The 10,497-nt window shown below is 52.3% G+C and overlaps 1 protein-coding gene across 3 annotated transcripts in view; it reads right to left on the bottom strand.

The window, feature by feature from the left end:
• Positions 1-2,032: 2,032 nt before the first annotated feature.
• Hm13 (histocompatibility minor 13) overlaps positions 2,033-10,497 on the bottom strand; it is a 39,107-nt gene continuing 30,642 nt past the window's right edge. The window contains exons 11-13 of one of the 3 annotated variants that reach the window (XR_003712351.1): positions 9,321-9,406; positions 4,598-4,917; positions 2,033-2,269 (exon numbers count right to left, since the gene is read on the bottom strand). Coding sequence is in view for 2 of the 3 variants with exons in the window: in XM_028775015.1 (XP_028630848.1) it covers positions 4,815-4,917; positions 5,686-5,832; positions 9,321-9,406 (336 nt within the window). In the remaining variant the exon portion in view is untranslated. Of the gene's footprint in view, positions 2,270-4,480; positions 4,918-5,685; positions 5,833-9,320; positions 9,407-10,497 lie in introns of those variants that run through there. The other 2 variants (XM_028775015.1, XM_028775014.1) reach the window with 2 other exon arrangements.

Below are 10,497 nucleotides of genomic sequence, written 5' to 3'. Positions count from 1 at the left end.
TCAGAGTTCTCCTTTGGCTCCCCATTGCCTTCAGAATAAATTCTAAGTTCCTTCCTTGGTCTGGCTTGGTGCAAGGGCTGTTTAGTGTTCCCCATCTCATCCCAAAAGCTTCTGGTTTCTCTCCCTCTCTGCTGGACCCTTTTGCTCTTTTGGGGTAGGACTCGCTCTTGGAGGAAGCAATGGGGAGCTGGGGAGGACCTTCCTCCCTCACTTTCCTGTATTGGAGCCCAACAGATTTTCATCCGAGTTGTCATCTCTTCTGTCTCCCTCTAAGGTTCTTGCTACCGTTGGTTTTGGTGGTGGGGATCGGAGCCCAAGGCCTGCCTCCCTCTTCTAGATTAGTGCTCTACTGAGCTCAAGGTCTAGATTCTGGAACAAAATACTTAGCTATAAAACTTGACAAATTATAGCCGGGCGGTGGTGGCACACAACTTTAATCCCAGCACTTGGGAGGCAGAGGCAGGCGGTGAGTTCGAGAGTTCAAAGCCAGCCTGGTCTACAGAGTGAGTTCCAGGACAGCCAGGGCTATACAGAGAAACCTTGTCTCGAAAAACCAAAAAAAAAAAAAAAAAAAAAAAAAAAAATAAATTGACAAATTATTTTCTTGAATCTAAGCCTGTAGGTACCCCATGGATTTCTTGACTCTTTAGATTTATTACTTTGTGTGTTTGAATGTTTTGCCTGCATGTGTGTATGCATGTGTGTGTATGGCGCCTGTGGTGGTTAGAAGTCGGTAGTGTCAGATTTCCTGGGACTGGAGTTACAGACAATTATGAGTTGTCCTGTGGGTTCTGGGAATTGAACCCAGGTCCTCTGTAAGGGCAACAAGTGCTCTTGACTTCTGAGCCAACTCTCCAGCCACAGATTAAAATCTTTAAAAATACAAATAAAAAAAGAGACTACATATGTAGGAAATTTCTTGTAATCCTAGCCTGGTATACAGAGTTCCATCTGGGCCAGCCTGGGTTACATAGCAAGTCCCTATCTCAAATCCCAAGAGCCCACTCCCTCCAAACTCCTCTACCCTCCAAAAGGTAAGGAAAATCTCCCACGTGTAATTCTTTTGAGTATTTTTACCTCCAAATTTATCTATGTTTTGAGACAACAGGATATTATGTAGCCCAAACTAGCCTCAAAATGAACATCGGAAGCTGGCTTCAGACGATTCTCCTGCCTCACTCTCAGTGTTCTAGGATTACAGGAGTGTGCTACCACATTTTCACTTAACACTTTTTTTTCCCCACATCTTGAAGTCTCTTCCATAGTATCTTTATCGAGGATATTCTAGGTGTCCATGTTTCCGAGGACTGCTTAATCCCAGCCACCCTTGAAGCGGAGGAAATGCAGCTCACGGATGAAACAAAGGATTCCTCATCAGCGAGAAGCTTTTGCCCAAGACAACGCAACGTCAGGCCTCAGGGCTGTTTTAGACCTTCGCATGCATTCATTTAACACACAGAGTGCCAGCATGATTTTGCACTGGGCTGTTGGGGGTGGGGTGCAATTCCCTCTTTTTCTGGGTAAGAACATCAAAGTAAAGGGTTGCAGGATATAGCTCGGCGACAAAGCGCTCACCTGGCACATTTCCGTCCCCAGGGACTGGGAAGAAAGAAAAACACAATAGAGAAGGTAAAGCCAGGCGAAATTCCAAAGCTTGTCCTTGGGCCACAGTGACCCTGCCTTGTTGGGTGGGACCAACCCGGACCACGCCCCCAGGACGAATGGCTTCCGGCCGCAGAGCTGCGCGGGCGACCAGCCCAGCTGGCGGCCCCCGCAGTGCGTAGGGAGGCGGCCCAGACTCGCTGGAGCCAGGCGCTGGCCGGGCGCTGCCGCCTGCGGAGCCCAGGTGTGGCCTTGGCGGGGGCGAGAGAGGTGGCGCTTTCCTTCCCGCTTGCAAGGCCCTTCCTGGCACACCCCGCAGGATGCTGCTCCTCCCATGGCCGGTAGTCACGCGGGGAGTCCATAGTTGGAGAACAGGAAGGAGGCGCAGGCTGCCGCTGAGACCCCAGCCAGCCTGGCTTTTTTTCCTGGGGTGGTGGCGGGAACACTTAGTTTGCCGTTTTGTGCAGGGGCAGCTGGATGGCACAGGCCCTTGCTTTGCCCACTAGGACCGGGGTAGGAGGCCCATCTCCTATGGCATCATCTCTTGGCACTTCCGTTCAGTCATTTCAGTCTCCCCAGAGGAATGCCATCTTGCAGGATGTCAGCCCTGGAGAGCCACCATTTGTGTTCCCTGTTATGTCCTTAGCGACTTAGCTGGTGTCTGACCCTGCATGGAAACAGAAAGGCTCCGGACTCTCTGAAGGGGAACTGGGTGAAAGGATGCTTAGGAAAGGGATCAGCTGTCAGGACACTGCCATCTCCTCCTGGAAGCCATCGTCATCCTCTCCCTGTCCCTAGATACCTATGCTGTTCCCAAAGAAAAGAATCAGGAATCCAGCACCATGGTGAACATGAGCTTTGAAGCCAGACACCAAGGTGCAGACCTCCCAGGCCAGTACTGAATCGCTTCAGTTTCCTTATTCTGTAAAGATGACAGTTAGGTGCCATATAGGATTGTTACAATTAATCTCCCCACTTGGCTTTGAACTCTTTGCAGCCAAGGGAGACTTTGAATTGATCATCCTGTTTTAGTCTCCCAAACCAATATGGATCAACCATTTTTTTTTTTTTTAAAAGCTAGTTCTTATCATGTAGCGCAGGCTGGCCTGGAACTTGTTATGTAGACAAGGCTTATCTTAGCTTGCTTGCTGCCTCTACAAGCGCTGGGATGGCAGGCATATACTACACAGGGATAGTCAAGCATTTCTAGAACACCACACAATGCTGGCTACATGCTAACCCGTTAAGTATGGAGTATGGGGTCTCTTGCAGGGATGGTCTGACCCCTTACAGCTTCCTTCTCCTGGAAAAACCAAGGCATATAGAGGACACCACAAACCAGGGGAAATCTGTTTGAAAGCAGCTTCCAAAGAATCCACCCCCACCTCAGGGTGAGCCTGGCACCAGGCCCATCTGAGGCCCTGCCCAACCACCCATCCCGCCTCCCAGTATGCAGGCCCAATGCGTGCCCGGCCTGGTGCCATTTTTCCATGGGGCTCAGGCGGTGGCGGTTCACATCTGGAGTCTAGACTCAGAGGCTCTACCGGCTGGGCCTACCGCCCAGGCTGGGCCCCGCTGCCCGCTGTTTGCTCAGCTGAAGCTGGTTAATTGGAACTGGAGTGGCCTCTGTGGCTGGTTGGCCAGGCAGGCCCTGATCGGTGCTGCAAGGTCTGTGGAACATCTGGCCCGGCCAGGACGGTCATTAGGTGGCAGGCGCTCGGCGCCACTGCCACCTCAGCCTCTGCTGGGGGTCAGCAGTGACTCAATAAGGCCTTTGTGGGCTGTAGGCTGTAGAGCCAACCACACTGTGTGCTTGGGCTGCCTGCCCCATCTGCCACCCTCAGAGGGGCTTTGTTCCAGGACCACATGGCCTCCCCCTGAAGGCACTATAAGCCTGCAGAGATCCAAGACAGGCCCTAAAGAGACCCCCCTGCCTGGAAAAGGCTTTCAGGTTTTCCTCCCCATAGAATTTTAGACCCAGAGAAGTTGGGTGGCTGACTCAGAGGGGCCCAGCATACCAGCCACAGTGACTTGGTTCTATAAGAGAACAGTACAGTGCTTAGTATGTCGAGCTGGAGTCAACTGCTTGAAGTCACATCACTGAAGGCGAGCCGCCCCATTCCCTCCTCTGTACATCGAGGCTAACAGCACATGTAGCTTAGGATTCTAAGTACAAATCTGAATCCTATATCAACACACTTGGTCTACACCTGAAACCAGGGAAGACTCAGCCCCCACATTCTCACTCCTCAGGCTCTGGAGAGTCTTTTGTTCTCCGGCCACTTCAATCTGTTAATTTTAACCATTAAACCCGAACCCTCGCCAGGGAATGCTCCCAGGTCATGGTCATGCTACTGTCTCAGTGTTCCCACCTGAGCAGGAGGGCAAAGGGTGAGCCACCCTCTCCTTGTTCTTGGAGACTCTCCTGAAGGTCAGGAGGGAGGAAAACTTTGGCTATGGGGTCTATAACTCTGCCTGACCTTGGATGGCCTCTTCTATTCTCTGGGGCCTGCTCCCTTCCCAGGGCAGGCTTTCTGAAGACCTAGGTTGTATTTTGGGAAGCCCAGGGATGGAAGAGATGGATCTTTGATTTCCAGCCAGATGGAAAAGACCAGGGAGCTGTCTGTCCATAGTTACCATAGTTCCAGGCTCCCTTGCTGAGGCTGGGTGCCTTGTGACACTCTCATACTAAGGCTAGTGGGGCACAGCAAGCACTTGCCCATCACCTTCACTGTCCCCAGGAGTTTGGAAGAGGGTAGTGAGGAAAATCCCTGGCTGGGGAAGAAGGCTCATGGGAATCTCCTTCTGGCCTGGCAATGGGGTGGGCACCCAGGAAGGCGCTTGCAAAGACCTAGTGAATTCAGCACAAGACACTAGGTAGAGTTGCTGAGAACTCCCTGGGAGCACAGTGGCCTAGTGGCCATGGGATAAGTTTTTAATGTGAGGCAAAGATAGTTCACAATACAAAAATCTAAAAACCACATTCAGTTCCCACCTGGCTCCTGGGGAAGGAAGCAGCAGAGGGTTTCCTTTGCCTGCAGGGGATGAGGAGTTGCAGAGGAAGCCAGAGAAAGGGGAGAGGGACCAGGCAGCAGAGGCCTGCTCCCCATCCTGGGGCCACCTTTGCCTCCTGCAGGTGTCCTCTTGTCTGTGTTGCCTACAGGTCATCCCCGCCTGTCCGGTCTGGCCCTCAAGGGTCATGTGCCGCCGCCTCATTTCTCCTTCTTCTCTAGCCTCTTCGATGCCGACACCCCTGTTGACTCCTCTTTGGATTCAGTCACGGCTGCTGGATCTTTAGGGTTGGACTCCTCATAGCTGACCAGAAAACAAAGGAACACATTTGGAGGATGCTGAGGGAGGGCAGAGTCTTTTCTGCTCCTCTCCTCGCAATCCCAGGGAATGGCAGGGTCATTGCATCTCAAGCCTAGCCTCTGCCAGTACCTGGCCCCAGCCATCTGTGTGTCCTCATGGGCACCCTGCTTGGCTTTCCCTGTGCCCCAAGCTGCCAAGGGGCTACAAGGGCAGTGGCAAATTGGAAAGGCTGCGACTGGACTTGTGTGGATCAACTTTAAGCTGGGGAGCAGGAGAGAGTAGTGGGAGACCAGCTGTGTCACAAGGCATATGGCGGAGTTAACAGTGCTGCCCTGGGGACTAGCATAGTGCCACTCTAGGGTGGACACTAGCTCTCATCAGGGTCTCTGCTTAATAAGCAACTGTGCCCACTTAAGCCCAGTGCATATTTCCTGGCTGGCTAGGGGTGCAGCAAGTGCCTGCTTGACGAAGAGAGGAGAGCACAGGAGAGCGCAGTGTGTCACAGACTTAGGCAAGCAGTCACAGCGTCTACTATAGTCTGATGGTCACACATGTCCATCTCAATGTGACTCCCATTGTCGGTGAGTGCCCCAAGGTTCTGGGCTACCTGCTTGCCTTGAGGCTGGGCATCAAGTGCTGAGGTTGTGAAAAGCCGCTTCCTGCCACCAGCCCAGTGACATTCCCTCACGTTCCACTAAGACTGGAACATCTGCCCTACCTTAGGCCCAGGACAGTGGGGAAGCGGGCAGATGGGCACCCGCTGCGCATTACATGGCGCTGGGATTCTGCGGGCGCCGGCGACGAGGGCCAGCTAGCTTCTGCTGCATGGAGTCGGCCAGGCTGGCAGGGGAGCCCGAGACTGTGGGAAAGTGAGTGAGCCTCGGCGTATGAGGCAGGATTACAGCCGAGGACTCGTAGCTGTGTAAGAGACAGACAGAGAAGACAGAACAAGGAGATGCAGAGGAGATCAGGGAAGAATAGAGACATCCTTCCCGTCTTGGTTCCACGGCTTGCACTTCCACTTTGCTGTGTGTAAAGCAGCCTGTGTGCACCGCTGCAGAGTGTACCATGCAGACAAGAGAGAAGCAGGGTATGCTGTGACGGGCTGAGCATGCTGCCAAAACGGTGTCTCTAACATATGCTGTTCTGCCACACAGCAGGTGCCAGGGTGTAGCTCAGCAAGAGAGCACGTGCTCAGCCTGAGTGAGGCTCTGGGTTTGAACCTTGGCCTCTAACACACCACACAGAGGAAAAAGCACCAGAGTGCAGAGAAGGAGCTGGAGAATGACACCTGTCTGTGCACAGGTCTCTGAAGGTCTGTGAGATCTGGCCTCTCCAGCAGATCAAACAGGAGCATAGACTCCCTTCTCACAGCTGTGTGTGTGTGTGTGTGTGTGTGTGTGCGCGCGCGCGCGCGCACGTACATCAGAGATTGAGAACATCCTCCTCTCTAACTTTATACCCTAAATTTGGAGACAGGGTTTGTTATTGGTTCAGCTATTGGTGAGATTGGCTGTCTAGTGAACTCCAAGCATCTGTATGTCTATCCCCACACAAAGCCATGGTTACAGATGTGTGCCACTGTACCCTGCTGGGTGCTGGGTATCCAAACACAGGCCTTCATGCCTGTGCAGTAGGCACTTTAATAACAGCCATATCCCTAGTTTGTTTGTAAAAAGTCAATTGGCATGTGTCATGGCGCTTATGAAAAGGTCAGAGGACGACTTATGAGAGTTGCCACCACCTTCTACCATGTGCAATTCTGGGGATTAAACTCAGGTCCCCACACTGGGCAGCCAGAACTGTTACCTCATGAGCCATCTCGCTTACCTATTTTTTAAAAGAAAAAAATTTGAATCTTTTTGTGTGTGAGTGCTTTACCTGCACTTATGCATGTGCACCTGGTGCCTGCAGAAGTAAGAAGCGTGGGTCGGATCCCCTGGAACTGGAGCTTACACACGGCTGTGAGCTGCATGCAACTGCTAGGAACTAAAACCAGGTCCTCTGTAAGCACAAGAAGTACTCTTGACTTCAAGCCATCTCCCCAAATTTCTTTTAAAAAATTTTTTTTCTTTTAACTTTTAAACTTTCTTTACTAATTTAGAGACAGGATCTCATTATGTAGCCCTGGCTGGGCTAGAACTCACAGAGACACACCTGCCTCTTGTCTTCCAAATGCTAGGATCAAGAGCACTGTCATGGTAGGACTAAAGTCAAGTTCCACTTTGTTTTGTTTTATCGAAACAAGGTTTGACTTGCTCTGTTTCTGACTTGGGCTGGTTCACCCCTTAGGTAACCTGGTGGTCCCTGCTCCCAGGAGGTCATCATATCAATGCCTGATTAGCATAGTGTGACTTACAGTAGAGTCCCTCCTGTCTTGGCTTCCCTAGCAGCTGAGACACCTGGCTGAAACAAGGTTTTACTCTGCCACTCAGGCTGCTGGCCGGGAGCTTTACCTTAGTCTTCCCATGATGGTGCATGCCCTTGATCTTAGTAGAGGCTGGTCTTGAAAATTAGTGGTCCTCCTGCCTTAGTACAGAGGTTAAGGCATGAAGTACCTCAAGGCACAGGCTCAGCTGTGAGCATTTAAAAAAAAATCATTTTTATACCGACTTGGCCGGCTGGGTGGTAAGCATCCCAGCAGGTCTTCATCCTTGTACAGCAAGCACATTAGAGACTGAGAGCTCTCCTAGTCTGTTTGTACAAGGGCTGTGGTGGTGTGAAAAGGGACAGCCCCCACAGGCTCAGATTTGAATGTAGAGTCATCAGCGAAAGGCACTATTTGAAAAGAATTAGGAGTGTGACCTTGCTGGAGGAAGTGTGTCATAGGCGGCGGGCCTTGAGGTTTCAAAAGTCCATGGCAGCCCAGTGTCTTGCTCTCAGCCTGCAGACCAGGATGTAGCTCTCAGCTCCTGCTCTAGCACCCTGTATCCCTGCATCCACTGTGCTCCTTGCCACAACTAATGGACTAAGCCTCTGAAAGGAAGCACACTCCATAATTAAATACTCTCTTCCATAAGAGTCCCTTGGTCACGGTGTTTCTTCACAGCAATAAAACAGTGACTTAGACAGATACATATTTATTCATGTGTGCCATGGTGCTTGTGAGCTCAGAGGACAGCTTATGGGCCTTGTTGCGTGCGTGCATGCGTGAGTGTGTGTATACTCAAGTTTGCTCTGGCACAGGATTCCCTTGTAGGGCCTGTTGTGATCTGCCCAGTGTGGGTGCTAGGGACCACACTAGAGTCCCCTGAGAGAAGAGCGGGTACTGTAACCGTGGAGTCATCCCTCCAGCTGCAGCAACCGTCTAAAAGTGTAACCCATTCAAGAATGAATGGGAGTGAGTTTTCAAAAGGGGAGTGGCAGCGAAGGAGAAAACAAGCAAAAGCTCAGGTTGAGAAAGGACGGAGGATGGAAGAGGGGACTGCCTGCTTGCTTCTCCCTAAGGACCTTCTGGAGATGGTGGGGCTTACACAGAAGTGCATTTAGGGAAACCAGGCCTCAGAGGGGGAAGGAGGCACCTTCTGCCCTGGCTACAGGGGACACACAGGGGACTTGTTTGGAAATCTCCCAGGGCATGTTGTATAGAGGGAGGGATGGGAAGTGCCGACATCAAGCATCAGGTGCCTTGCCAGAAGATGGGGGTGGGAGGGCTTCCAACCAGCAGCCCAGCCGGGAGCTGGGGATTCCAGGCAGGGCAGGCATGGGGAAGGGGTGAGTCATCTGTGCTCTGAGGCAGCCAGGTGCACAGGAGGCCCTGGCAGGCACTTGAGGGACAACTTGAGGCCAAGCGGGTGGAGTTGGGTGAAGGCCCCCGTGTGGGCAGCTTTAATAGTAGCTGGCAGCTATTTCTAGGTCTCTGACAGGCGGGGTTGGTGGTGTCTGGGAGCAGACACCTGCTAGGAGTCATGCAGGCCCTGGGGTGGGGTGGGGTTTCACACAAGGTGTGGCAGATGTGGTAGTGGCCATGGGGAAGGGGAGGGCATATGAGAAAAGAACAGGTTGTAGGTTATGGCTACAGAGGCAGCTAGACAGGGATGGACATTTGCCTTCTTGTTAAGGGTATAGTATATCCTTGCCCTAGTATATGCAAACCGATGATGGGGGTGGGGGAAGACACGCCTCAAGTCACCTGCTGACAGAGCTAGCCTGTGAGCCAAGGCCCTGGAGAGTGGGCAGCCTGGACAGAACCTCCACCAGTCATTCCTTTAACACACAGTAGACAGGTAGGCTGTCCTAGGCTAGACCTCCCTGGCTCCTAGGGAAGGTCCCACTGGTAAGCACAGTCCAGGCACCTAGTCACCAGCAGAAAGGCACAGGTGCTGGGAACACTCATGCTCATGTGATCTGGCAGGCTCCGTGCAGGTGTGCTAGGGCCAGTCTAATGTCTGTTCATCTCACCTTACCTGAACATCTCTGCCACTTCTCCCTTGGCCAGTGCCACCAGGACAGGAAAGCCGATACACGCAGGGACCAGGTATAGGAGAGCCGGCTAGGGAAGACAGAGGCTAGTGAGGGAAGGCAATGACTCAGGACCACACCCAGCACCCCTGCCCTCTTCTGGCATTAACTGAGGGATAGCTCAGACCCAGGTTTTCAGAGTGAGTCAATGGCAGAGCCTAAACACAGGGCTAGAGTCAGAGACCAGGGCTGCTCCTGCCTGGGAGGAAAAGCACGGACTATAAGAAACTGGACGCAGCCGGGCGGTGGTGGCGCACGCCTTTAATCCCAGCACTTGGGAGGCAGAGGCAGGTGGATTTCTGAGTTCGAGGCCAGCCTGGTCTACAGAGTGAGTTCCAGGACAGCCAGGGCTCCACAGAGAAACCCTGTCTCGAAAAACCAAAAAAAAAAAAAAAAAAAAAAAAAAAAAAAAAAAAAAAAAAAAAAAAGAAACTGGACGCAGGGCTCCGAGGTGCCTCAGGAGCCGGACTGGTAGTGTCTGAATCACACACCAGTTCGGTGCTGCTGCTTCTCAGGCTGGCTTTCCTAGAAGCCTGCAGTCTAGGCCGGGGCAGAGCCTTGCACCTAAGAGATGCCGTGACATGGTAGCTACCTGTGTCTACAGCCAGTGTTAATGCAACTCCTGCTCACTGGCCTTGCCCATGTGCTTTGCCCTCCCCTTCCCCTACTCCCAAGTCTGTGCTAAGACTCCTGGGAAGGCTGGGCTGGAAGAAAAGGAAGACAGTCCTCAAGGTCTGAAGCTTTCCTTGATGCTTCTAGCTCACCTCCATGGCTGGGACTATCCTCTCTGGGCAGAGGTCTAATGTTCTAGAGCAGGCGGACAGCCCAGGTCTCAGTTCTAAGAGTTAACCAGAGAATGGAAGTCCCACATTCTAGACCCTGATGTCATTCCTTGCCTATTACTTCTGAAAGGTGGACATCACACCGGAACACCACTGCTGCTGGATACTCCAGAGTTCCCAGTGCTGCTAGTGGCCTGAAGGCCCCATGTGACCCTTGTCATCTCTTCCAATCTCATCTGGCCTACTTTACTCTGGCCACAGACCCAGTACCTTGGCATGTGAGGTTTCAGTTGCCTAGGCTACCCTTCCTCTGCCTTCTCCTCAGACCTTGTCTCTGTGG

This window comes from Grammomys surdaster, unplaced genomic scaffold, assembly GCF_004785775.1.
Source record: "Grammomys surdaster isolate TR1022 unplaced genomic scaffold, NIH_TR_1.0 251, whole genome shotgun sequence".
Lineage (NCBI taxonomy): Eukaryota > Metazoa > Chordata > Mammalia > Rodentia > Muridae > Grammomys > Grammomys surdaster.
This window is presented reverse-complemented; position numbering and strand designations above follow the sequence as displayed.